The 27807-nt window shown below is 38.9% G+C and overlaps 1 protein-coding gene across 1 annotated transcript in view; it reads right to left on the minus strand.

The window, feature by feature from the left end:
* Positions 1 to 1834: 1834 nt before the first annotated feature.
* Positions 1835 to 27807, minus strand: part of txk (TXK tyrosine kinase) — a 50485-nt gene continuing 24512 nt past the window's right edge. The window contains exons 5-15 of the mRNA XM_048536504.2: positions 25103 to 25168; positions 23809 to 23863; positions 21252 to 21331; positions 19777 to 19910; positions 16103 to 16177; positions 15218 to 15389; positions 13954 to 14170; positions 11264 to 11328; positions 8604 to 8722; positions 6961 to 7118; positions 1835 to 2913 (exon numbers count right to left, since the gene is read on the minus strand). Coding sequence (XP_048392461.1) covers positions 2839 to 2913; positions 6961 to 7118; positions 8604 to 8722; positions 11264 to 11328; positions 13954 to 14170; positions 15218 to 15389; positions 16103 to 16177; positions 19777 to 19910; positions 21252 to 21331; positions 23809 to 23863; positions 25103 to 25168 — 1216 coding nt within the window. The 3' untranslated portion in view covers positions 1835 to 2838. The remainder of the gene's footprint in view (positions 2914 to 6960; positions 7119 to 8603; positions 8723 to 11263; positions 11329 to 13953; positions 14171 to 15217; positions 15390 to 16102; positions 16178 to 19776; positions 19911 to 21251; positions 21332 to 23808; positions 23864 to 25102; positions 25169 to 27807) is intronic.

The raw sequence follows: 27807 nt of genomic DNA on the forward strand, positions 1-27807 counted from the left end.
CACGGAACATGGCCATCGCTGGCTGGCCCAGCATTTATTGCCCATCCCTAGTTGCCCTCATGAAGCTGATGGGAGTTGTCCTATTAAACCACCGCCGTCCAAGTGCTGTAGGTAGACCCACCATGTTGTTAGATGCCAATTCCAGGATTTTGTCCCAATGATACTGAAGGAACAGTAATATATTAACAGTTGACATACAAATCAATTAGTTACAACTACAACTTCTTATAAAATATCCCCTATACATATGTACATACAGACAGGCACAGCTGTTGCAGTGGAGCGGAAAAGACTGGAAGACAATTCAATTAGCTCCTGTATACAGGATCACTTTTGATGATCCTTTTAATTGCCAGGACTTGCTGTACTACAATTTCTCTTCTCCAGGTAATTTTCACAATATTGGATGAGATACAGAGCAAGTCATTCACAAATCTCTGGCTTATTGGTTTAAAGGGATAATTTACAGCAACTAGTGGGAGAAGATAAGTAACTTTTTTTCTTTATTTACTCCTGGGATGTGGACATCATTGCTGACCAACAGTTAATTGCCCATCCATTGCTGTCCTTGAACTGAATGGCTTGCTAGGCCATTTCAGAGGGCATTTGAGAGTCAACCACATTGCTGTAGGTCTGGAGTTGCCTGTAGGCCAGACCAGGTAAGAATGGCAGGTTTCCTTCCCTGAAGGACATTCGTGAGCCAGATGGATTTTTCTGGCATTCGACAATGGTTTCACAGTCATCAGTAGATTCTTAATTTCAGATTTCGTTTTTAAAAGTCGAATCCAGATTTCACCATTTGCCATGGCAGGTTTCAAACCCAGGTCCCTAGAACATTAGCTGAGTTTTTGGATTAGTAGTCTGGTGATAATACCATTAGACCCTTGCCTCCTTATTTTCTTCGGCTTCAGAGATTTTCTACTGCAGGGGACACAACACATTCTCTTCTAGAGGTCTGAAGGCTCCTAGCAATATTGTTAACACTCACTAACTATTCCACTTCCCAGGAGCCAATCGGATGGCTGTTGGAATCCACAGCCAGTCATAAAAACCAATCAGCTGCTTGTTGCTGACTGAATCGTAACTTAGACATAATTCCTATGACACCCTGACTTCAACCAATCTCCTCCACTGGTTGAACAAAGCAGCAATGTAAACATTGCTTACAATGAGTCTAGATAACTTGCTTTCAAACAGTGTAGCAATTCATTCCACCACCTTTGGTTTATAAAAACAGTCCTTTTCCCATTTCAGCCCACAATCGGAAATACTGCTGCTGATGTCTTATCAATGGATGCTTGACAAATTGCATGGGTGTGAAGTACCTTGTTGGCAGTATGGGAGTATGAGTGGCCATGGTGTCAGGAAATATGAGATGAAGAGGCAGGGAGGCTGGGGTTATGAGGGGACTTTGGAAGAGTGGGATATAAAACCTAAAGATTTGCAGTTCTAACAATCTGTTATAAAAACTGTACAGAAATCTCATAAAACTAAGGTAGACCTTCTAAATAGCCTGGCTTACCACTTAACTTAGTTCAAACTGCCTTCAAATTGTGGTAGATGTGACTTGATAATACACAATGGTAGAGAAAGTGTGGTATGAAGAAAAATAGCAATATTTGGTTATACTTGCAGCAAATTTCTACAAGAAAATATGTGCAGCCTTTTTATGGTACAACAAAGGTATATAATTGCCCCTTTGTCTCAATCACCAAACCATTGAAAATATCAGTGCATTGCCATCAGTTTATTTGAACAAAGAAATTTTGGACCAGCCTTCAATATCTATATACAAGTTTTAACAGAATAAACATTTTCTTTTGGAATTTCTCACATTCTGGCTACAGTTTCATGATTGCAAACAACTTGTAGATATCACAGACTTGACATACTTTAGAAGAGATAGTTTCTATATGAATGCACTAAAGTTTTATAAATCAAAGATGAACAAACAGATTCTTTTGCTATTCTAGGATGTCTACAGAGATTTATAAAATAAAAAATATTGCTTTACTTGCAGGACTATGCTGCAATAAAATTGATTGAAATTAAGCTCAGCTCAGCCTCAAAATGTTCACAGGTCATTGAAAAGATAGAATATTACTACTGTTATACATTAGACCCAACTCTATTTGTGCCTTGTCTAAAAGAGTCTCTTTTAAATAATAGATGTCTGGAAGTTCTTCCATGACCTTTTGCAGGTGCTTTACTGCTGTTAATTGCATCACATCATTGCATGTTGCCCAAAACACTGCAACCACTCTACACTGCCAAATAATACATCTGTATTATTGGTTTTAATGCTATGATTTCTGTTATCTTTATAATTTTAAATTGTCAGATGTTTAAAGTAGCTAAAGACGACTTTGTTAAACTTAATAAAATTTATTTCTATTGCATACTCTCTTTTAGTGAATATGTGACACATTATGCCCCTTCAGTTGCTGTGATAACTTTAAATAATTATAATTCATGACTACAGCAACCGAAATTTAAATAATTATAATACATTCTACAAAGAAATATGAATACCATTATTAACGTAATTTACAATTGTCCCCCAAACTATATAATAACCACAAATCTCAGCAGGATGTTTTGCAGCATTATAACAAAGCCATCTACATGTCACTGTCCTGTCGCCTTTCTTGAAACTTTGTCCTTATTGCACTTCAGTGCTGCGTAATCCGATGCCGTGAAGAAATGGGCATCATTCCTGATACTTCAGGCACATACTTTGTGTTGCCTGTGAAACATGAACAGACAAAACTCCTGCACAGGATGCTTTCTGAATGTTCTCAATCCACGTCCACAATTTTGAGCGTGTGAGAAGTCGTTTCACTTATTGTCATTCGTTGTGATCTCATTGATCATGTCCAACAACTCACAAAAACTAGGGCGCCCATCTGGTTTCTGAAAAATTGCATTCAAAACAATTGAAGTCATTATCCACAGAGTGATTGTTTACTAATATGCTGTGCCACTAAACCTGTCTTAAATCCCCGGAGCTGCGTTCTGACAATATTCAGAGAAGTCTAAATGACTCCCCATCACGCTGAATGAGTACCAAATGATAGTCCATATCTGAAGAATCAAGAAAGTGAATCTACAGGCAGAAGAGAAGAATAAGGAATTGAAGGATTAGTTAAACCAGGAAGGAGGGAGCATATTAGCTATCAGAGTAGCTAGAATTGGACCTGAACAACGTAAAGAAAAAGAGATATGCCATAAGTTGAACAGAATTCCCAGTGTAGCCCAGGGCTATCTCAGAAGTTGTCCTTCCGTTTTACGGAGGTTCTTTTAAGAGGAAAGGCAGCTCAGTTCGTGCCTATGCTCATTAGAATTTAGAAGAATGGAATGTTTGTTTTGGAAGAAATAAGATTCTCAGGGAGTTTAACAGTGTAGATGTTGAAATGTTGCTTTCTCTTGTCAGGAAATCTGAACCTATGGAGTACAGTTTAAAAATAAAAGATTTCCTATTTAAGAAGCTGATAAGGAGGAATTGCTTCTCCATGAAGGATGTTGGCCTGTGGAATTCTCTTCCATAGAGTGTTTTAAAGGCTGAGAAATTGAATATAGTAAGGCTGAGTTAAACTTTTGACCTACAATTAATTGAGTTAGGGGTTTTGGGCCCTGGGAGACAAGTCCATGTACATCACATCAATTTCATTACTCATATCAACCACCTCCATTACCTTCTTAAAAAACTTATTAAAGAATCAAATTGGTTAAACAAAGTGATCATCTAACAGAGCCTGAGGAAGAGTCACTCAACCCAAAACATTAATTCTGATTTCTCTCCACAGATGCTGCCAAACCTGCTGACCTCTTCCAGCAATTTCTGTTTTCATTTCTGATTTCCAACATCTGCAGCTCTTTTGATTTTTATTCAACAAATTCACGTTGGCTTTCCTTAATTAATCCACACTTTTCTAAGTGACTGTTAATTTTGCCTGGATTGTTATCTTTAAATGTTTTCCCACCGCTGAGATTAAACTAACTGAACTGCAGTTGCTAAGTTTATTCTTTACACTGCCCTGTGAACAAAAGTGTAATGTTTGCATTTTTCCAGTCCTCTTACAGCAGCCAGAGTCTAAGGAGGATTGGAAGATTATTCCTAGTATTTCACAATCTTCACTCTTTTGTCAGCATCCTTGGGTACAACTCATCTGGTTTTGGTAATTTATTGACTTTAAGTATTGCCAGTCTTTCCAAAACCTCCTCTTTACCAACCTTTAGTTTTACCCAGTATCTCAACTGCCTCACCTTTCACTATGACTTAGTAACAAGCTTTTCCTTGGTAAAGACAGATACAAAATATTAATTTAGAACCTCCACTATGACTTCTGCCTCAGGCAATCAACTTCCTTTTATGGTCACTAAATGGCCAAATTCTCTTTTCACTACCTTATTTTTTACCATTTTGCTTATAGATGACCTTCAATTGCCTTTGAACTTTGGGAATCTCTTCATGTAATCTCTCTTTATCTCTGATTTGTTCTTCATTCTCTCCCTTATATTTCTATATTGAACCTGGTTCTCAATTACATCATCCAACTGGTATTAGTCATTCAGCCACGTTTTATGCTTACTCTAAATCTTGCACATCATCCAGATAGCTTTGTACTCAGTTGCCTTATCTTTCCATATTCATGGGAATTGTACCAATATCAATTCCTCTTTAAAGATATTCCATTATAGATTTGCCTGGCAATCTTTGGTTCCATTTTACTTGACACAGATCTGTTCTCACCTCACAGAAATGTACTCTCCAACAATTAAGTGTGCTAACTTGAAATTGTTCTATGTCCTTTCTACATTTCTAGCATAAAACTTATGATGCTATGATCACTGATCCTTGTTATATGAACCACTTGGCCCACTTCATTTCCCAGAAATGGATCCAGCAATGCCTCCTTCCTCATTGGGCTAGAAACATAGTGATCAAAAATATTCACCTGGACATCCCTAGGACCCTGCCCTTTACACTATTACTATCATAGTCTGACCAGGATACTACAACGCCATGTTTTCCAACTTTATAATACCGCTGCAAATTTGTTCCTCTTTGTCTTTTCCGCTTGTTAGTTACCAGTTGAATCTATCTAGTGACATAATGGTACCACAAAAACAAGGCGTGGAGCTGGAGTCCAGCAGACATTCACACAGATGATCCCTGGAATGGTAGGTTTAGCGTATGATGAACGGCTAAGGATCCTGGGATTGTACTCATTAGAGTTTAGAAGGTTGGGGGAGATCTAATAGAAACTTACAAGATAATGTATGGCTTAGAAGGGGATGGACGCTAGGAAGTTGTTTCCATTAGGCGGGGAGACTAGGACCCGTGGGCACAGCCTTAAAATTATAGGGGGTGAATTTAAAACAGAAATGAGACAACATTTCTTCAGCCAGAGAGTGGTGGGCTTGTGGAATTCATTGCCGCACAGTGCAGTGGAGGCTGGGACTTTAGATGCCTTCAAGGCAGAGATCGACACATTCTTGATCTCACAAGGAATCAAGGGCTACAGGGAGAGTGCAGGGAAGTGGTATTGAAATGCCCATCAGCCATGATTAAATGGCGGAGTGGGCTTGATGGGCCGAATGGCCTTACTTCCACTCCTATGGCTTATGGTCTTATGGTCTTTTGGATGCACACAGCAGGCCAAGCAGCATCTTAGGAGCAGGAAAGCTCACATTTCGGGCCTAGAAATGGCACCACCCCTGTTTCTTTACTCTAACCGAATAAATTTAGTTTGTGCCTGTTTCAGGACATCATTTAGCTCAAGTACGGGAATAGTCTCCTTAAATCAATATACTCTTTGCTCTTCTTAGTCTCGATTTTTCATGATCACTTAGTATCCAGAATTATTTAGCAACCAGTTGATATTTACGATTACATTATCACATTGCCACGTGGATATGTGCATGAACAGTACAACAACCTCACTTACTGTGTTTTTTCAACAGACTTTCATGGATTCATTCTGAGTCTGACACCAGCAACCTATTTCTTACTCTAGAATGATTTGTTTTACCGAATCCTTTCTGCACTGTATTTATAATTGCTTATTCTACGTTCTAGTTTCTATTTCCCTGCCAAGTTAATTTAAAATCTCCCAAATAGTACCAGAAAACTGCCCTGCAAAGACAACGCTCCCAGCCTTGTTCATCAATCCCATTGGGCCTGTACATGGTCCCAACATCCCAAGAATTTAAAGCCCTCTACCACCTCTTCAAATACACATTCATTTGCTCCTCCCTCTGACTGTTACAAAGCACACCATTGGAATTAATCTGGAGGTGACTGTATTTTTTGTTTGCTATATGTCAATAGGTTTTTTTTCTCACTCCCTATCTCTGTCATTGGCACCAATGTGGGCCACAACCACTGGTTGCTCATTCTCCCTCGGAATATTCTATTCTTCAATGACATTCTTGACTCCAGTACAAAGGAGGTAACATTCTAATCTGGAAGCACGTCTGTCGACACAGAAATGTTTATTCTCCTAGCTATCAAATGTCCTCGTATTTCTTCCAAATCTTCTTCCTGCTCTGTCCTGTACAGCTGAGTCACCCAAACTGCAGTGGATTTTGCTCTGGCTACATCCCCCAGATGAGCCATCATTCCCACTGGTAGAAATGTTAATACACACCTCCGTAGCAGGTGAGACATGAGCCCAGGTTTTCATACCCAGAGGTAGGGAAACAACAAACAGAATTTCCCACAAGAAGTCAGAACTGATTCAGAGCCGAGTAATGTTTGGAGCACAAGATGCACTCCGGAAATTCTGCAATATCTGGTCCTCATTGACACCAAGTTGTCACACATTCCCTATTTCCCCATACACCCTTAAACCCTCCTGTGACCACACTCAGCAATTCACTACTATCAACCACAGTAAATGTCATGTTGTAACAAGGTGAAGACAGTCTATATAGAGAGCTGAAATAGCAACCAACCTCATGCCAGCAGCTGTACATGATTTGATACACTGAGAGCGAAGCAAGTGATGGTCGATAGAGCCTCTCTCCTCGAGATATTTCATCAACAACCTCAGCATTTGACTTGTTCTCAAAAGGCATTCTACCCTCAGTAAATACCTCCCACATCAAAACACCTGAAAGAACAATAACATTTTTTAAAAAATCAACAGAGATTTACACACAAGAAAGAACTATTTTAATTTCTTCCTATAGCATTTAATTTTTTCTTGACATTTTCTATATTATCACATTGATGGCAGTGCTGTAGCTGTGCTGGAACTTGGCTAAGAACAAAGATCGTCCTAGAGCATAAAACGTTAGCAATACAGCTAGGATATTATCAGAGCCCACAGCCTTCATTTTAAATGCCTTCAGCTATTTCTTGACATTGCGTGGAGTGAATAAAGACAGCAAGAGGAGGCAGAGATGGCGATAGTTGTGAATACTTCAAATACCTTTCCATAGCTATCCAGGTCTCCCCTACTGTGGAGAATGGTGATGTTTTGGAACATGATAACTGTCAATCATACTCTACCAATTTGGCAACCAGAGTTCAGCATTCTATTGCTCCAGTACCTATCACAGTATCTTGGTGTGTTAACTGCCAAGTACAACTATGAACAAATCCTTTTTCAATCTTCCCTTTGACTATCTCACTGACATTCCAAATAATGTCACTGATCTACAGGTCCAACTATATTAATCACTGCATTTTATTTGGTATTGTTCTACCCATTACATACCCAATTTATTTCTAATGGTAGGTCAAAATTCACTTTAAAATCAACTTTATCATCTGCATCAGCTAACCTCAGCTGACTAGGCAGAGCAGCATCTTGTACAAAATTGACCTCAGGAACAGGAACACTTCCATTGAAATATGAATTAAAATATTATAAAGAAATGAAAATCGTAGCTAAGATGTAATACCATGCACTCATTATCATTATCACCTTTGAAATATTAGATGTTAGGAATATTTGTACATTCCTGCCATCCATGATTGGCTGTTTTCTGTTGCTGCTGTAACAATCAATTAAATAGGCTGAAAAGAATCTAAAAGGATCGTTAAATAAAGCATTTTAACTTTGTGCCATTACTGGATGCCCAGACATATCCTATATGCATAACTAAGAACTGTGCCCAAGGTCCCTATTCACTCGTCTCATAATCACTAGAAGATACACAAATTGACCTCTAAAAAAGGAGGAAACATGCAAACACAAAAAAAGGGAGTAGGAACAGGCCATTCTGCCCCTCATGCCTGTTCTGTCATTCAATATGATCATGACTGATCATCTAATTCAATAGCCTGTTCTCACTTTCTCCCCTTAGTCTTTAATCCCTTTAGCCCTAAGAACTAGATCTAACTCCTTCTTGAAAATACTCTACATTTGACCTCAACAACTTTCTACAGCAGAGAATTCCACAAACTCACTACTCTCTGGGTGAATAAATTTCTCCCAATCTCACTCATGTCCTGTGACTGAAAAGAAAATTGTACTTTTACAAGTTCATCACAAAGCACTTGAGGCTCAGTGACTCATTGACAATTAACCTTGATACATAGTTAGTAAAGAATTTTAATCCCATCAATTCCTTGAGTAAATGAAACTTACCAAATGACCAGACATCTGATTTGGTGCTGAATTTAGAAAAGTGAAAGACCTCAGGGGGTGACCACTTGACGGGGAATTTGGAGCCTGTTGAGCTGGTGTACTCATCGTCAAGGACATACCTGTAGAAAACAGACACCACAACAGCTTAACAGGTATGAAAATGTCTTTGGAAAGGAACTTAATTATGTGTCTGATCAAGTTATAGACTCATTGATATACAGCAAGGAAACAGACCCTTTGATCCAACTCATCCATATCGATCAGATGTCCGAAATAAATCTAGTCCCATTTGGCCCATATCCTTCCGAACCCTTCCTATTCATACACCCATCCAGATGCCTTTTAAATGTTGTAATAATACCAGTCTCCATTATTTCCTTTGGAAGCTGATTCTATACATGCACTACCCTCTGCATACTTGAAAATAAAATCACTCTTTTCTTAATTAAACTTTTTTAGTTGTGATGCTTCTACATGCACAGCCCTGATACTTAGTATGCAAAGAATTCTTGCTGTTTGAGGAGAATTGTTACTCCCCATTTGCCTGGATGTGTGCTGCTTGAATAACACCCTCTGCCTTGCAGATGGTCAACAGGCTTTGGGGAGTCAGGGGGTGAGTCACTCACTTCAGTATTACTAGCATCTAACTTGCTCTTGTTGCCATTCTATTTATATGGCAAGTCCAGTTGAGGTTCTGGTCAATGCTAACCGCCAGGATGTCAAGAAGTGAGAAATTCAGTGATGATAATGTGATTGAACGTCAAGGGAAGGTAGTTAGATAATCTCTTATTGAAGATTATAGTTTTGTGGCATAAATGTTACTTGTCAATTTGCAGCCCAAGCCCTGGGTATTGTCCAGATCTTGCTGTATTTGGACACGGACTGTTTCAGTATCTGAGAATAACAGAATTTTTGAAGAAAGGTCTCGACCCGAAACGTCAGCTTTCCTGCTCCTCTGATGCTGCCTGGCCTGCCCTGTTCCTCCAGCTCCACACTGTGTTGTCTCTGACTCCAGCAACGGCAGTTCTTACTACCTCTCAGTATCTGAGGAGATGGGTTTGGTGCTGAACATTGTGCAATCATTGGTGAACATCCCCACTTCTGACCTTACGATGGGGGAAATGTCATTGAAGTAGCTGAAAATGGTTGGGCCTAGGACACTACCCTGAGGAAGTCCTGCAGAGATGTCCTGGAGCTCAGATGACTGACATCCAAAAGCGACAGCCATCCTCCTATGTGCCAGGTATGATTCCAACATTGCCTAACATGATGTGTACAGTTTATAGTGACATGCACCTGGGGGCTTAGCCAATGAAGTTGGTAAAGCCTACTGCCCAGGCTGCAGCATTGATCTTGCCACGGGGAAACAAGATGATGTCTTGTGAACTGGCACAAATGATGTTGTTAACAGTGCTGGTACATTTGTGGAGGGACAATTGAGAGATCCCACACAGTTCTTCCATGGCTCCATGGATGGAGTCAGTTGCAGAAATTTCAATGCAGCTGGGCCACTGGGATAGGATGGTCACCCATTCCTTCAGATCACAGATTGGGACTGAGCCATGCCACAAGCTGAAGCAGAATGTCCTGGGGCATCCTCAGCCTGTAAGGACACAGGACTTTGTTCTTTTGGAGGAAATGGCATCAAGCATGAAAGCTGGTTAGCAGTAGGCCTGGAGCCAAGGACTCCTTGTTATCAGTGAGATGGTAGGGGTGGCAGAACTGAGGTATCTGGTTTGCAGGGTGAGCATGGGTCCAACACAGGACCCAGAAGCAGCAGCAGCAAGGTGGGACAAATGGTGATGAGATGGTCCCTGAAGAGTGGTGACTTCACCGTTCATGAGTCCGGCGCTGGTGGCGGAAGAGCATCAGCAGCTTGCAAAGCGATGGCACCTGTAGAGTGGCAACTCTGACTCTGGTGGGTCGAGTGCAGGTGATGGCAGAGATGTGGCAGTACGGGTGTTGTTGATGAGCCAGCGCAGGACTCATGGCAGAGATGGTGGAACGAAAAAAAACAGAAAACCTTTTCTGATGAAGGGTCTAGGCCTGAAACGTCAGCTTTTGAGCTCCTAAGATGCTGCTTGGCCTGCTGTGTTCATCCAGCCCCACACTTTATCTTGGATTCTCCAGCATCTGCAGTTCCCATTATCTCTAAAGATTCTGCATCAACAGGTTTTGGAAGGGAATTCCAAAGACTCACAACGCTTTGAGAGAAAAGAATATTTCTTCATCTCTGTCTTAAATGGTTGATCCCTTATTTTTAAACTATATCCTCCCATTCCAGTTTCTCCCATAAGAGGAAACACCTTGTCAACACACACCTAATCAAATCCCCTCAGGAACTGTTTAAATTAAGTCACCTCTGACTCTTCTAATCCCCAAAAGAAACAGGCCTGCCTTGTTTAGCCTTTCCTCAAATGGTATTAGTCTGGTAAACCTTCTCCGAACTGCTTAATAATAAATATTAATTTAAACTTCAGATGATGACAAGATTACTTATTTTCTGAAATTAGTGAGATCCTCTTTGAGGTTGCTTAGAGCAAAGTTTCCAAACAGACTCCAAGAATATTAAGCAGTGTCTGTTAACATTCAATCAACAATAGTTACCTTAAACAATGCTTCCATTAAAGTTAGAATTTCCTATCTGAGAAACGTATTACCTTGCCATTCCAAAATCAGATACTTTCACCACATTCTTGTCACCGACTAAACAGTTTCTTGCAGCCTAGTTATGAGAAGAAACAACAATGTTAAACATTAATTCCATTGTCACAAAGAGATTTACAACCAAGTTTGACACACATCTCTCTATAAAGAGAGAAAAAAAGCATTTTAACAGCTCAATAACAAAGGTTGCCTTAACTATGTGACAGGACCTAGCAGCATTATCTCAGAAATCAGTCACTCAGACAAACAACGTTTCACATACCTCCTGATGGGACCAAATTCTAACTGCAGTGTCAAAGACTGCCAGAGAGGCCGGCTGTCTCCAAAAATATCCTACACAATAAAATTTCTTGTAATCCCTATCCTGTAACGAGACACTTTAGTGACTATCCTTCTAACTGTTGAGATGGATATGCAATGCAAACCTTTGTCATATTGGTGCTGCAAAGATATTTTATATTTAATATTGTTTAGAGGGTTTAATTATTGAAGGATTTTGGAGAAAAGAATTTATTTTAACATTTATGGACATAACTGGTGTGGTTTCTTTAAAAGTGGTCATTGAAAGTTCACTTGCGAACTTTGGAATTTTCAGCAAGACTTCGTAGAAATCGCATAACTCGTGATAATTGCTTGCTTTGCTGTAGATCCAGCTGGTGCTGTTTTGTTTTTATGAATAGCAATTGGTTTACAGAAATTTTTGCTTTACTTGGTGCAGTTGGCAAGAGCCAGCTGAGTTGGAGGAAAAGTTGTTATGAGCAAGCTTTCCAGCTGAAGTCTCCAATTTCTGAAATCAATTCAAGATAAGAAAGAGTGGATGATATAGCATCTGGAAGTTATACCCCCTGATCAAGGGATATCTGCAAGACTTCAGAGACAACTGTGTATGATTCACAACTTGACTACACCTGCCAGAACATCACAGCAATTCACTCCAGAACGTCCTGTGCTTTATCCTTTTGCTTTCAAGAATAATCCATTGGTCAAATGTGATTTTTTTTTCCTAGGAACCCAGTGTCTACAGAAAATGTATTTCTTTATTTCTCTTTTCCTGATCTGTTTTGGAATAGCAAGGAAATAAGTTTCTCAGATATGAAATTCTACGTGCATGCGTCTGCGTGTATATGTGTGCACACACGCATATACTTTGTGGATATTTATAAGGATAATCTCTGTACTTTTGCATTACCCAACTGTTACAGTTTTATTGAATAAGTTGAGTTTTGATAAAGAATACAAAATTGTGTTTCTTAAGAAACTTGGTCAATGGATCTCCTTGTTTAAAACCTAATGTAGACAGTTATTTAATTGGACGCCTTGGCAACTGAAAGAAGTATTTCTATGTGACTCATAGAATAGTAATTTCCTTTAGCTTCAATTGTAAAAATTGTAACTGTTGCTTTTATCTCCACGAAAGAGGCCTGCTCGTATGTCTTTCACAATGCTAAACCCAACTGCCTTTTAACCACACCATTTTGAAATAGCTGAAGTCAACTTTCCTTCATACTACATCAATCAATGTTTTCAAAAACCCCAAATCTAGGCTACAAAGGAAATGCCTTTGGATGGCGATCAAGGATATTTGGTACATATTTTTCTGTTCACATACCTGGGATTATTTCTATATTATTGGCACAAATAGAAAAGGCCAGAAAGAACATCTGCCTTGAATACAGCCCAGTGAAATCTCCATCGATTCAAATTAGAGGGTGGAATATCTGTAAGTGGGCCTCCCTTACATTTATGTGAACCTTCTCATTTGATTTTGTTTTGCATTTTACCTGGACATTTAATAAACTAGGTGAAGGAACAGGAACATCACACTCTCTGCAATTAATATGTTAACAGATTGCAATCTCCAGCACAAGTTTTAGTTAATATAACCCGTTAAATATCATCATATTCTTCTTGCTCATAGCATGGCAAACTCAGTGCTTTTTCATGCACTCAGTACTTCCAAACATATACAAAGTCCTGGGACTTCTCTTGAGTGTAACAGTAATCTTACTGATTCACTGAGATCTACAGTAGGTATTCATTAGGAGCAGGAAGCATAAAGAAAGACATAAATTGTTTAATTACTGGTCATTTAGAATTTAGATACGAAGTTAAGACTGCAAAAAAGTACTCTGGAAACTTCTCTCTGTTCTTGGCTCATGATATAACTCACTGTAGTGGCTTGATATATGGCAAATTATGGTTGCTACAATTTGAACATATTTTGTTCACCAACAGTGGAATTATTCGCCTCAATGTCTGGTCAAAAGTCTAAGAAGCAAAATGTAACTGACCACATACAATTGGAAAACAATAAAAGAACATTTGTTCCTTTCCTTTGTAATTTCACCCTACAATATTAGCATATTGATATACCCATATACGTGTGCTATCAGAGATACGAACTGTTAATTAGCTCAAATGCTACACTCTCACAGCACAATTTCACCACAATATTTATTAACAATCATATAGACAATAATGTCACCTGTCACTTATTTGAAAATACATTATTTCAGATCTGAAACTTAACCTATGGTTAATTCCAGTTCGCTTTAAGAGACAGTGATGTGTGACAGTGCTACTTTGTACACTCAAAATTTATGTCATTGTAACAAATGCTGATTTTCTGAAGGTAACACCCTACGAATTGCTATTTTATGCAATGTAACTGCACAATTCTTACCAAGTCTCTGTGAATGAAATGGTTCCTTTCAAGGTACTTCATCCCTTCACACACATCCTCACAAATACCCAGTAAGGCTTCCTTGTGAAGTCGGCCTTGTCTCTGTCTTAAATAATTGAGCAGACAACCGTTTTCCATGAATTCTGTAACTATACAGATTGGTCGCTTTTGTGTGCAAACCCCATAAAGTTGAACTAAATTAGGATGTGATAATCTCCTGAGGAAAGAAAAGTAATAATTCAGTGTCACTTTCAGCAGCAAATATCAGCATCAAATAATTGCAGAGTTCTTGGGCTCTTTTTGAGGTGAGAGTCTAAACTGGTCCACTTTATCCAAAGATTATAATCAGTTTTGTATTTATCCAAAGGGAAATCTGTTTGGCAGTAGTTATTACAGAGACCACACAAATCTGTACATATTTAATTCATGAGATGGTGTGTGAACAAGAAAGTCTCTACAAATGCTAAACTGTCAAATACCCAGAATTATTACACTTACTATGGAAATTTTTTGCCAGATAGACATGAGACTTGTTTCATACTTTGTTCAGGAATTGCTGGCTTACTATTATGTTCACTCTTATTTTAAGGCTACAAATTCCCTTAATGATTGTCATAATTAATCTGCTACAAACCATTTCACCATGATCCAGCTTTGCTACCTAATTATGTTGCATTATAGGCATTATTGGGTTTTGTGAAGATGCAAATTTGGCTAGTCGCCATTATATCACTTCCCTGTGAATTACTTCCATTTCCAGATTTTCTGTTGGCAGTGACAACAGACATTGAATATTCTGGTCCCAATATGTGTAAGTATATTGAACCTCAATCATAATGATGGAATGTTGTTAATGTTTTACTTTTAAAATATTTCTCGTGTTAATAATACCAGCATGTTAATGCTGCAAAAGATCAGTGGAACAATATACATTTTAATCCCTTCCCAAAGGAATAGAAACATTCACTTGAGCTGAATTCCTTCCTCCGGTCTGTGATCTTTACATTTGAGGAATAAAATCCCTCTACTGAAACAACCAACCATCGTCAATCTCCAGAAAACATAGTCTTTCTGGCAAAGTGGGAATACCACAAGTGACACAATTGAAAAATGTGAATTAAATCTCAACAGTCAGCAACACAAAGCTCTTGCAGACAGAAGTCCTGCCATGATACAGAACAGGCAAACTCGATGTCTTTGTATTCCTTTCTTTCATTTTCACAAACAAAACCTTGGAATTTTTTATGCCACCAATAACACTTACATCATGACCTTAGCTTCCTCAATAAAATCCTCTTCAGACATTGAACCTTCAAAAATGGTTTTGATTGCAACTTTATGCGTAGCCCTCCATTTTCCTAGGCGCACCACCCCAAATTGTCCACTTCCCAGTTCTTTCATGAAAGTTAACTCAGATGTGTTTATCTCCCACTTTTCTGTAAAGAAAAAGCAACTTTAAGTGAATCATCATTTAACAGCAACTCACAGTTATCTAGGGTACCTAAATGAAAATGTTTCAGGGTAGTATCCTATTTCCACTGATGACGTTATGTTTTTGGAATTTTACAGGTTGGCATGAAGATGCACAATCAACAACTGAGACTAGAAACTCACCAGCTAGGTTGTGAGCTTGTGCTACAAGATGCTCAGGTTGAGTTCAGAGGTGAGTTGCCATACTCTTCCTCTCCAGTTAATCATCACAGGAACCAAGGCTCTCTTATTAGTGTTAAGATAGATGAACCTGAGAAAACATGGGAATGTACCTTCTACGTTTCTAATGCCACCCTCAATAAAATTTTGAAAAGATTTTAAATTAAATTTGAAAGAGGTGAGCATTGCATTTCTTTTCATCTGGGTGATTTGGCTTAGTCGAGTAGGGAAGTTCTGGGCTTTCAGTCCATTGCAGCCTCCTGTATAGGGATGCTATCCTGGCACAGATTAGTGAGGCAGAAGCAGGTCAGGCTAAGGTCTGCTCAATTTAAATATGGCTCAGGCTATCTGTGAGTTACCTTATAGGAAGTTACCTAATATGTGTTTACATTTTGAAAGTTTTTGCTTAAAATTGGCCATTTCCTATCTACTGTCTCAATGGAGACTAAAATGGGTTGTTAAATCTATATGCAGCAATATAAATGATAACAGACAGTACCATAGCTGAAGCCAGCTGTTGCAGGAATACATCTTCCCATTAGCCCAACAGGATAACGAAATCTTGTGACAAGGCCTAGGCAATGGAAGATAAGGGATAGTTTACCAAAGATTAGAATTGCATCGATCATATTTATTTCATAAGGCCATAAGAGCACAAGAAATACAAACAGCAGGAGGCCATTCATCCCCTTCAGCCTGTTCTACCATTCAATAGGATCATGGCTAATCAGACATTCCTCATGTCCACTTTCTCGTACTTTCCCCTTAATGCTTGATTCCCTCATTGTTCAAGAATATCATCCTTAAATATGCACCAGGATTATGGCTCCACAGGTCTCTGTAGCAAGGAGTTCGAAAGATTGACAACCCTCTGAGAGAAGAAATTCCTCCTCATCTCACAACACCATGTAGGAGCAAAATTAGGCCATTCAACCCATCAACTCTGTACTGCCATTCGATCACGGCTGTTATGTTTCCCAACCACATTTTCTTGCCGACTCCTCATGACCTTTCATCCCCTTAATAATCAAGAACCTACCTATCTCTGTATTAAATACACACAATAAGCCCTCTGCTGCATTGAGTCCCATAGAACCAACACCCTCTAGCTGAAGAAATTCTTCCTCACTTCAGCTCTAAAGGGTCATCCCTTCACGCTGAGGCTGTGCCCTCAGGTCCTAGTCTCTCCCTCACATTAACTCTATCCAGGCTCGTCAGTATTCTGTAGTTTTCAATGAGATTCCCCGTCATCCTTTTAAAATCCATTGACCCAAAATCCTCCCCTGCTCCTCATGTGAGAAGCCCTTCATTACCAGGATCATTTTTGTAAGCCTCATCTGGGCACCTTCCAAGATCAACACATCCTTCCTTGGACACAAGGCCAAAACTGCTCTCAATATCCCAAATGTGGTTGAATCAGAGCCTTATGTAGCCTCAGCAGCCCGTCCCTGATCTTGTATTTTTCCCTTTTGAAATGAATGCTAACATTGTATTTGCCTTCTTAACTACCACTTGAACCTACTTGTTAATCTTAAGAGAATCCTGAACTAAGACTCCCAAGTCCTTTTGTGTTTCAGATTTCCTCAGTTCTATCCCATTTAGAAAATAGTCTGCACTTCTATTCTTCCTACCAATGTGCAAAATCTCACACTTTTCCACATTGTATTCCATCTGCCGCTTCTTTTCCCATTCTCCTAGCTTGTCCAAGTCTTCTGCAGCCTGGCTGTCTCCTCGAAACCACCTGTCCCTTCTCCTATCTTTTTGTCATCTGCAAATTTAGCAACAATGCCCATTGTTCTATTGTTTAGATCATTAACGAACAGTAGTCTTAAATTGGTGCTCCTTTAATCTGAGATTATGCCCTCTGGTCCTAGACTCTCCCATGGCGGGAAACATTCTCTCAGAAGCCCTTTAAGAATCCTATATGTTTTGATAAGATCACCTCTCTTTGTGTGTTTCAATTCATTACTATGCTCAGATGCATGTAAAACATATTTTTGCAAACTGTTGTTGAAATAATAGCATTGTTTGTTCTAACCAAAGCCCACAGTACATTTGTTTAATACATAGTCATGATTCACTATTAAAGAATGTTATGGAATATGAAATTTTCATATTTAATGAAAACAAAATTCATTTCCTCAGAATGTCCCATAGTGCTTCACAGTCAGTCAATCAATTACTTTGAAAAAGTCTTTGTACTTTTTTCTAGTATGTGGGCAATGTTTCAAACCAATCTTTATTGCCCATTACCGAGGACATGTTTTCTTGAGTAAAAAGATAAGTTCTATACAATCAATTGGCTACATGTTTTCTTTGATGGTTGTCATGAAAAATCAAAGGGGATCTGGGGAAAGATTATTTTGGCTGCATTTTACCAGGATTCGGCAAAGTGTCATTTTTATTGAGTTTCATAAGGGTTTCTCTTCTGGAAGCCGAACAGGTTTTTCACACTCTCAGCACAAGTTCACCTTGTTAACTAGGTACCACACTCATCTAGCACACCGCACATCCGATGCTAGCCCAATTATCCCACTCACCAGAGGCAGAAGTAGTCAACATTGCCAGGACATTTCAGGGTTCCTATGCTGGCACCATGTTTGAAGGCTAGCATGCACCCGGTCAAGTGTTGCCTTTCATGGCATATGTTTTGGGACAGCAACCACCAACGAATGCTCTTCAGGGCACATTGATGGTATGGCAGACGTGTCATTATAATATAACTGAACATCCGTACCCCTTTATTGTTTAAGCAACAGGGCCTTGGAAAAAGCCAGTTAGATTAAAGTTCAAGACAGCTGTCACCTTCATGGCCACCAGGTTTGGATGACCACCCATTCCTTCATGTCACAGTCCCCTCTCCAGTAGTTGCCACAGTTCTGTGAGAATTTGGGACTTCCTGAGTCTTTACCAATTCTGCACATCACTAATCTAGAGAAAATGGTATTAAGGGCAATAGACTGTGGGCCTCCTGTAACATCACTGCACATCCTGAGGGAACCTTCAGCTGCAATGCCTTCACCTGGAGGATGGTATCCACTGCAGATTGCAGCTGGTCTAACGCTCTTAGTCTCAGGATATCACCACAAGCTCTCCTCATGTCAAACCCACTTTTGCTGTTTTTCAATGATCTTCCCTCCAACATTAGGTTGGAAAAGGATTGCATAATGTTCACTGCATTCACAACTCCTCACATACTGAAGCTGTTTATATTCATGCTTTGCTGTATACGGACAATGCTCCAACTTGGCCTGATAAGTGGCAAATTACATTTGCATCATACAAGTGCCAGGGAATGACCATCTCCAACAAGAAATAATGTAACTCCCTCTTGACATTACCGTCATGTTCTGAGAATTACCATTAATCAGAAACTTAATGGGATCTGGTATATAAATACTGCAGCTTTAAGAGCAAGTTAAAGGCTGGCACTTCTGGGCAAATAATTCATCTTCTGACTCCTCATAGCATGACCAAAATAACAGCAGATTCATCTCCACATGCACACACAGTGCGCTAATAAGGATCTTTAACACCATTTCTGAGTCCTAGTGTCAAAATCCTGAAGTCTTTTTCAGCACTGTAATTGCACCAGTTCAAGAAAGCAGCTCACTACCATTTTCAAAACAACAATTCAGTTTGAGCAATAAATGCTAACCTTACCAGCAATCCTCACATCTCATGGAAAAAGGAAGGCGTTTTGAGCATTCTAAAACTTTGCTAACACCAATAGGGAACCATGTAATCAAAGCTTTGGCAGTGTTGATGAGCAAAGAATGTTACCCAAGACACATGTCTACTGTTCTTCACAAACAGCCATGAGATCAATTATATCAATCTACACAAGTGACAGGCTGATGTGGCCTTAGTTTAATGATTCACCTGAAGCATGGTACATCCAGTGGTGCAGTACTACACAAGCACTGTATTTGTTTTGAAGTGTCATCTTAATTTATGATTTCAAATGCCTGGTACCGAGCTCACAGGTTTCTGACACAGTGGGAGAAATGCTACCAGCTTCGCACTTGACATAGTCATGACAGAAGCTGCAATATTTAGGGTGTATCATCTCTTATTACAGTAACTACCAATCAGTACACTCGTACACACATGATCTAAATTAAATGTATTTCATGCTTTAAATATTTTGATAGAATCATTTCTACATTGTACCTGCTGCATTGTGTTCATGATATTTAATGAGCTCAGGGATGGTATCAAAAAGGTGTTTTTCTGCCACATAGTACTGTTTCTTTGATGACTGCGTCTGTTTTATATGGTAGTGCCTGACTGATCCATTTTGTTCACTATAGGAAAACATGAAGATCATAAATAAAACAAACATATCAAAATATTCCTTTCTGTTTATAACTATTGAACTGTTATTTTCTTACAGGAGGCGCTGCAGCCAAAGGAAATAGTTGCATTAGTTCCAATGATATCAGCCGTTGACCTCTCATATTACCATATTTTCTAAGTGATTTATTTGACAAGTAGCAAAAGTAATAAGATAAACAATCAAGAAACATATTCTATGTTTATATAAGTTGATGATTTTGCAGTTTCTATGCCATTGGCATATAAAATGCAATGCAACTGTTCTATCATTTTAAAGCAAAACCATTTTTGAAAGTATACAACTACTTCAAACCACAAGTCTCATAAAATTTGAGATTCCCCACTGGCTATAGTGTGAGTATAATACGCTCTTGGATGACCAATTATATTGAAAGGTTTAAATGAATTGTTTAATTACATGGCCTATTGGTATGCAATAGCTTGAGACCAACTGAAGCTGTTTTTGATTTTATAAATGTTAAAACGAGAGTGCCAGAAGGAAGCCTAATATTATACTTGGCAGCAATTATTACACCGCATAAAAATCTAACAAAACTCTACCTTGTGTATGTATATATAAGTACAGAAATCTATTTCTGCTCCATAGAGTGGATGGAGTCAGTGTGTCACCCAAATTGACGTTGACGCAACATGATTCTTCTAACATGCATCACTGTGATCATAAAACACCTTTAGTATTTAGGGTCATGTAAATACAGAAAATAAGTAGAAGATATTCTTGGGGTCTCTAAAAGCTTATGATTCACTTCAGGGTTTGTCCGGAGATTGTCGTGAATGTTGCAGCAATTTATCTGAATGCAATATTTCAGTGAAGCTGCAACTGTTCATTTCTATGACTGGCCTAGCCTGTGAAAGGAAAAGATAGAAGTTTTTTCAGATAGGGAAATATGACCCAGAAAAATCTTCCACCACAAATCAGAATTAGCTAGGACCTGAAATAAGGGTTGCATTTATTTTGCAGATGACATCTGGACTCTTGTTTCAAGTGTGCTCATTACACTGTAGTGGATCCTTTAATTAATTCTAAACTCAGTAAACTCCAGCCTGCTTGAAGCGGAAAGACTTCCTGTTCATGTATTGTTTAGGATATGAAGAAGTGGAATTATCCTTTCAAACGTGGAAAGGTTTTAGATAGACATGGGCATATCCTAACCATGCTAACAATAATTATTATTTAAGAAAAGCAATCTACAAAGTTTGACCCATTTTTGTCCTTGCACACCGGGATGAATAGCACTTAAAATCATAATGTTCCAGTTGAAAATTCATGAAGTAAAATCAATGATTACCCTCCAGCTTTAGTATAAACAGACACTGTGTAAATCCCTTGCTGGCTCGAGTCTCTGACAATAAAAGCCCCTTCTTTAGCCTGAAAGAAAATATACACAAAAATATATTTTTTCAAAAACCTGCAAACTAACATTTGCAAAAGACTAAGATGTGAAATTGGCCTTTGCATTCATAACGAATTTGTGACATGCTTTGCATATGTTCAATATTGAAATCTAGGGGAAAGAATATACAAAGTGATGTAAAACAGGCAACCAAGAAACTCTAGAGGTGAAGAACAATTTCACCCCCAACATCTGAAAGTACAACACAAGTGCTTAAAGACAGAAATAGTATGATCTTGAGAAATGACTAATCTCCTTACAATTTATGCTTACTTGTTGAAATCCTATATAATAAGACGTGTGGAGTTTAGCTATTCATTCTTGCTACCAGCTAACCACCACCTTCCTAAGGGCTACTAGGATAGGCAATAAATGCTGGCCGGCCAGTGATACCTGAATAAAATAAAACTTTATTTACTTTAACTTCGTTCTTATTTCTGAATATTTTGCTAAATTATTCAAGTTCGCAAAATATATCATGTAACCTGAGTTTAAATGCATGTCCAAAAAAGATCATAAGAACATAAAAACGTAAGAAGTGGGAGCAGATGTAGGGCCTATGTCTCCTCAAACCTGCCCCACCATTCAATAAGATCATGGCTGATCTGCCTTAGGCCTCAATTTCTCTTCAGTGTCAACTCATCGTAACCCTTAAGTCATTAAAACTTGAGAAATTCTCTCTAAGTTCTCTCTAATTATTGTCAGAGATATAATGTCTTTTCAAGACGAGGAGGTTCCAGTGTTGAACTCGGGTGGCCAAGGTCAGAAGTCACACTACGCCAGATTGTAGCCCAACAGGTTTATTTGAAATCACAAAGTGATTCACCCAACGAAGGAGCAATGCACCAAAAACTTCAAAGATTTCAAATAAACCTGTTGGACAATAACCTGGTGATGTGTGACTTCTGACAATGTTTTTCAAATCTGTGGTATTTTGAGTAGGCAATAACCTGGTAATAATATTGCTAACTATTAATCCAGAGACTCAGGTAATGTTATGGACATGCAGATCTGATTTTTGCCATAGCAAACGATATAAAATGAACTCAAAAAATAACTGAATTAAGAGTCTGAAAGAGTCATACGGTATGGAAACTGATCCCTTGGTCCAACTAGCCCATGCCGACCTTCCCAAACTAAACTTGTCCCACCTCCCTGCATTTGATCCATATCCATTCAAACCTTTCCTATTTGTGTACTGACCCAAATGTCTCTTCTATGTTTTAACTGTACCTGCATCCATCACTTCTTCTGGTGCTTCATTCCACACATAAACCACTCTCTGTGTAAAAAAGTTGCTCCTCATGTCCTTTCTAAATTATACCCCTCTCACCTTAAAAATATGGCCCCTACTTTTGAACCACCCACCTTAGGGAAAAGACCTTTGCTATTCACCTTTTCTATGCCCCTCATGATTTTATAAACCTCTATAAGGTTACCCCTCAACTTCATAAGTTTCCAGTGAAAGAAGTCCCAGCTTATCCAGCCGAATTTTATAACTCAAACCCTCCATTTCCAGCAAAATCCTGGCAAATCTTTTCTGAATCCACTCCAACTTAGCAATATCCTTTCTTTAACTGGGCCACCAGCACTGCACACAGCACTCCAGAAGAGGCTTCATCAACGTCCAGTACAACCTCAACATGATGTCCCAACTCCTATGCTCAGATGTCTGAGCAATGGAGGCCAGTGTGCTAAATGCCTTCTTAACCACCCTGCCTACCTGTAATGCAAATTTCAAAGACTTAGGTATCTGAACCTCTAGGTCTTTCTGTTCTACAACACTACCTAGAGCCCCTACCATTAATTGTATAAATTCTGTCCTTGTTTGTTTTGCCAAAATGCAATACCACGCATTTATTAAAATTAAATTCCATCTGCCACTCCTCAGCTCGGTGAACAAATTGATCAAGATCTCTTAGATAACATTTTTCACTTTCCACTGTACCACCAATTTCAGTGTCATCCACAAACTTACTGATAATGCTTCCTATATTCTCTTCCAAATTATTTCTATAAATGATAAACAAAAGTGGAACAAGTACTAATCCCAGTGGAACACTGCTGGTCACAGGTCTCCTGTCCAAAAAACAACCTTCCACCACCACCCTCTGCCTCCTGCAGTTAAGCCAATTTTGTATCCAATTGGCAAGCTCACCCTGAATGCCATGTGATCTAACTTTACTAATTAGTCTGCCATGAGGAACACTATCAAAGGCCTCACTAAAGTCAAATGGTGACTGTAAAATCATTATCATTGCAGAAAAAACCATCTGATTCACTAATATCCTTTAGAGAAGGAAATCTGCAATCCTTACCTGGTCTGGTCTATATGTGACTCCAGACCACTATAGGTGTTTCTTACCTATACTCCGGGTAATTAAAGGTTAGCCTAGGCAGTGACACCAACATCCCATGAATTAATATTTTTAAAAATTGCAGACTGATTTACCTCTTGTCGAAGAAGCTGCTCTGCTTTGCTTCGTGTTATGTTTTTACAGTACCACCTGGAGGAAAATAAGGTTATTCCCATATTCTTTTAGTCATCCTTTCAATATATCACATTGGTGTCATAGTGCTGCATCAACAATGAACACTGAAAGACCAAAGCTTCTTCCTTAATGTGCTCTTAGCTCCAACAAGTTTTACTTAATACTAAAACTCAAAATACGATAAATACTTGAGAGTTCAGCCAGCATCCGCAGAGGAAGAGAGAAATTATATTTCTCTCCACAAATGTTGCCTGACCTACTGAGTATTTCCAAGTTTTAAGCTTCTATTTCAAATTCCCAGCATCCATGGGGTTTTTGTTTTGCTTTTCTAATTAATAAACTTCTCCTTATCTTTTTTCAAACTTTGTCATCATTACTAAGTTATGCAGAGTGAGATCTTAACTATTGCTCCGCCTTTCAAATGGGTAACACCAGCCACTGTGGCCCAAATAAGAAATAAACAAGTTAGTTGGGAGCAAATGACAAGAAAGTCTGAAATTGTAACTGTGGCCGCTAGGCTCATCAAATAAGTTGTAAACATTTTGTTCTCTGGGTGGTTCTTTTGAAATTATGTTTAAGTATTAATTGAGTAGAAGTGAGCCCTCATTGCAGCCATTGTGCTCAACTTGATTTTTAGACCTCTGTAGCAGTCATCCAAAATAGATATCATACCCCTTTCTTAAGTTCAGACGACATCAAATTTGTTCTATTGTGCTTTTCCATACATGAGAACAGTCCAGCAAGGAAGTACCACCACTAGGACATGTTCACATTTTTAATAATTCATCTGGAGCTAATAGAAGCATGATAGGTCCTCTCAGTGCCTTTGCCTTCCTGCCAGCCCCTTCCCACAGTCCTCTCCATTTGCCTTGTGCAGGCAAGGTAAGCACCCAACAAAAAATTGTAGCATGAAATTATTCAGCTGTATGTAGAAGCGGAACAATTGAAATGAGGCCTAAAAGTACGTTTTGAGCCAGTGGGTAGAGACTCAGTCAAATTTCCTGCATAGTGCTTTTTATTTTTTGGTAATTGCAGCACAGGAGTATATTGTGAAGGCCCTTCAGAACTGATTGGGCTCTATATGCCATCAGGAACAAGGTTGTAACATCAAATGTTCAATCCTAGAGTGCTCAAAGCACCAAGCATCTAGGTCAAAGAATGAGACTTAATTCATTATCCACTCTTAAATACAATATGTCACAAGACCTTACTGCCGTTCAAAATACAAACACAGTAGCCATATAATGAACTTACTCAAATGCTTCTATATTATTCGATTTCTTTTCAGTCACATAGTTGCTCGGAATGAATCCTTCATTTCTGAAACAATATGTTCATTACTTTCAGCTTCATAGGAACATTTCAATAACATCAGATTAGACAAATGCAAAAGGAATACACACGTAAAACAACACAAATTATTTGGCAGTCAGTAGTCCTATTTCAAGTGAAGAAAATAGTTGGAAAGCACTGTTATTTCTATCTATTCTCGAAGTAAAACCTTAAATTTCAAATTTTAGAATTTTGGATTTTCGTTATTATACAGTAAGGAACCATATGCATTAGGTGGGATCGGGATAGAGGCGGGGAGATTGAAAACATGACAAGATCAGACAGGGTGCTCAGAACAGGGTCAAGTATATAGCACTACAAGAGTATGGCATTATCTACATTGCAAGATCAGACAACTAAATAGAAAAGAATCCAAACTGAACATAAAATAACAAATCCCAGATCATTTGAAGAATGGGGGAGAATCTCATAGAAGCATATAAAATTCTCACAGGTCTAGACAGGTTAGATGCAGGAAGGATGTTCAAGATAATGGGAGAATCCAGACCAGGGGTCATAATTTAAGGATTAAGGGTAAAGGTTTTAGCCGCTGAGATGAAGAGAAATTTCTTCATCCAGAGAGTGGTGAGCCTCAGGAATTCACTGCCACAGAAAGTGGTTGAGGCTAAAACATTATGTGTTTTCAAGAAGGAGATAAATGTAGTTCTTGTAGCTAAAGGGATCAAGGGATATGAGGGGAGTGTGAGATTAGGGTATTAAGCTTGATGATCAGCCTTGATCATATTGAATGGCAGAGCAGGATTCAGATATCGAATGGCCTTCTCCTGCTCCTGTCTGTCATGTTTCTACATTTCTATGTATCACTCACCCTCTGGCTCTGCCAAACCCAACTAAATTAGAATTCAATCCTGACAAACGACGCTACCCACCTTTCACCCTATGTCCTAATGTACTAACACCTGTTCTGCTATTTCCTTACTTCAACATCCTCCCCTACTTCCTTAATCACTCATCTCCCCTATACTCATTCACCCAGAGCAACCTGACAGTGATTGCTGGACCTCAGCACATTCAAGCCAATGTATCAGTCAGTTACATAAAATGAGATCTGGAAAAGGATGTTTTCTTTTTCTTCATTCTTTCATGGAATGAGAGCATTGCTGGGCAAGCATTGTTGCCCATCCCAATTGAACTTCAACTGAGTGACTGGCTCAAGATATTTCAAAGAACAGTCAATGTTAGCTCCAGTATTTTTGAAAAAAAATTGATTATTGAAATCTACTAGGCAACACATCACTTGACAGTTGCCAAATCCGAAGTGGTATGTTGTTGGAGATAATTTATTGATGTAGTTCCTTTAATCGACAAAATGAAGCTGGACATCAGTAACTCTGATGGGAGATCAATTGTTTTACTCCGGGGAAATGTGGAGACACAGAATAACCTAAGTTAATTCATGGTCTGTACCATTTGTACATTTGGTGGCAGTTAGGGAGGGGTTGGGAGTTTCAAGGGTATAGCGTGCAAGTTTCAGTGCTACCATTCTCTGAAGTTATTCTGGTAGGGGACATTATTTGTAGGAACGAAGTGAATGTATTGTAGCCAAATCTGCAGGTGACATAAAAGTAGGTGAAAGGCAGGTTGTGAGAGGGATACAAAAATCTTACAGAGAAATACTGATCGGTTAAATAAGTGGGCAAAATGTTTGCACACGGAAAATAATGAGGGAAAATGCAAAATTGTTAATTTTGGAAGGGAGAAGAAAAAGAACTGATTTTATTTAAATGGAGAAAAACTATAGGAAACTGCAACCCAAAGGGACTTGTGGGGAAAGTTGAGCACAAAACATGGAAAGCTAGCACACGTGTATAGACGGTAATCAGGAAGGCAAATGGAATGTTGGCACTTACTTCAATGGGGTTGGAGTATAAGAGCAGGGAAGTCTTACTGCAATTGTACAAGGTGCTGGTGGGACCACACCTGAAGTACTGGGGGCAGTTTTGGTACTCTTATTAAAGGAAAGATATTATTTCATTGGAAACAGTTCAGAGAATGTTTATTAAGGCGATCCCCGGTAATGAAGCATTATTTTATAAGCAAAGCCTGAAAGGGTCAGGACTATACTCACCGCAGTTGAGAAGAATGAAAGGAGATCTCGTTGAAACATATGACATTCTTAAGGGGATTCACAAGTTAAATGCTGAGAGGATGTTAAGTCTCATGAGAGAGTACAGAACCAAAGGGCAGAGTGCCAGAATAAAGGGGTGCCAATTTAAGTCTGACGTGAGGAAAAAATTAATCTCTCAGACAATTGAGAGACTTTGGAATTGTTGTCACAGTGAGCTGAGGGGCAGAGTTGTTGCATATATTTGAGCCTGAGATAGATTCTTCATCAGTAGAGGAATCAAGGGCTACGGGAGAAAAGGCAGGAAAATGGCTACAAAGAATATTGGATCATTCATGATCCTTTTGAACAGTGGAACAGACTTGAGGGGCCAAACAACCTACTCCTGCTCCTATTTCTTATGGTTATTTAGGAATTCCCAGTAAGAATTCAGGGCCAGTACATGAAATAGTTACTGCCTGTGTTATTGCTGATAGAAGATTTGGACATTAGTAATTTACTCCATTTTTTAAAACTATGATCAGAACAAATGTTCAAATTT

This window comes from Stegostoma tigrinum, chromosome 1 (genome assembly GCF_030684315.1).
Source record: "Stegostoma tigrinum isolate sSteTig4 chromosome 1, sSteTig4.hap1, whole genome shotgun sequence".
NCBI classification, from domain to species: domain Eukaryota; kingdom Metazoa; phylum Chordata; class Chondrichthyes; order Orectolobiformes; family Stegostomatidae; genus Stegostoma; species Stegostoma tigrinum.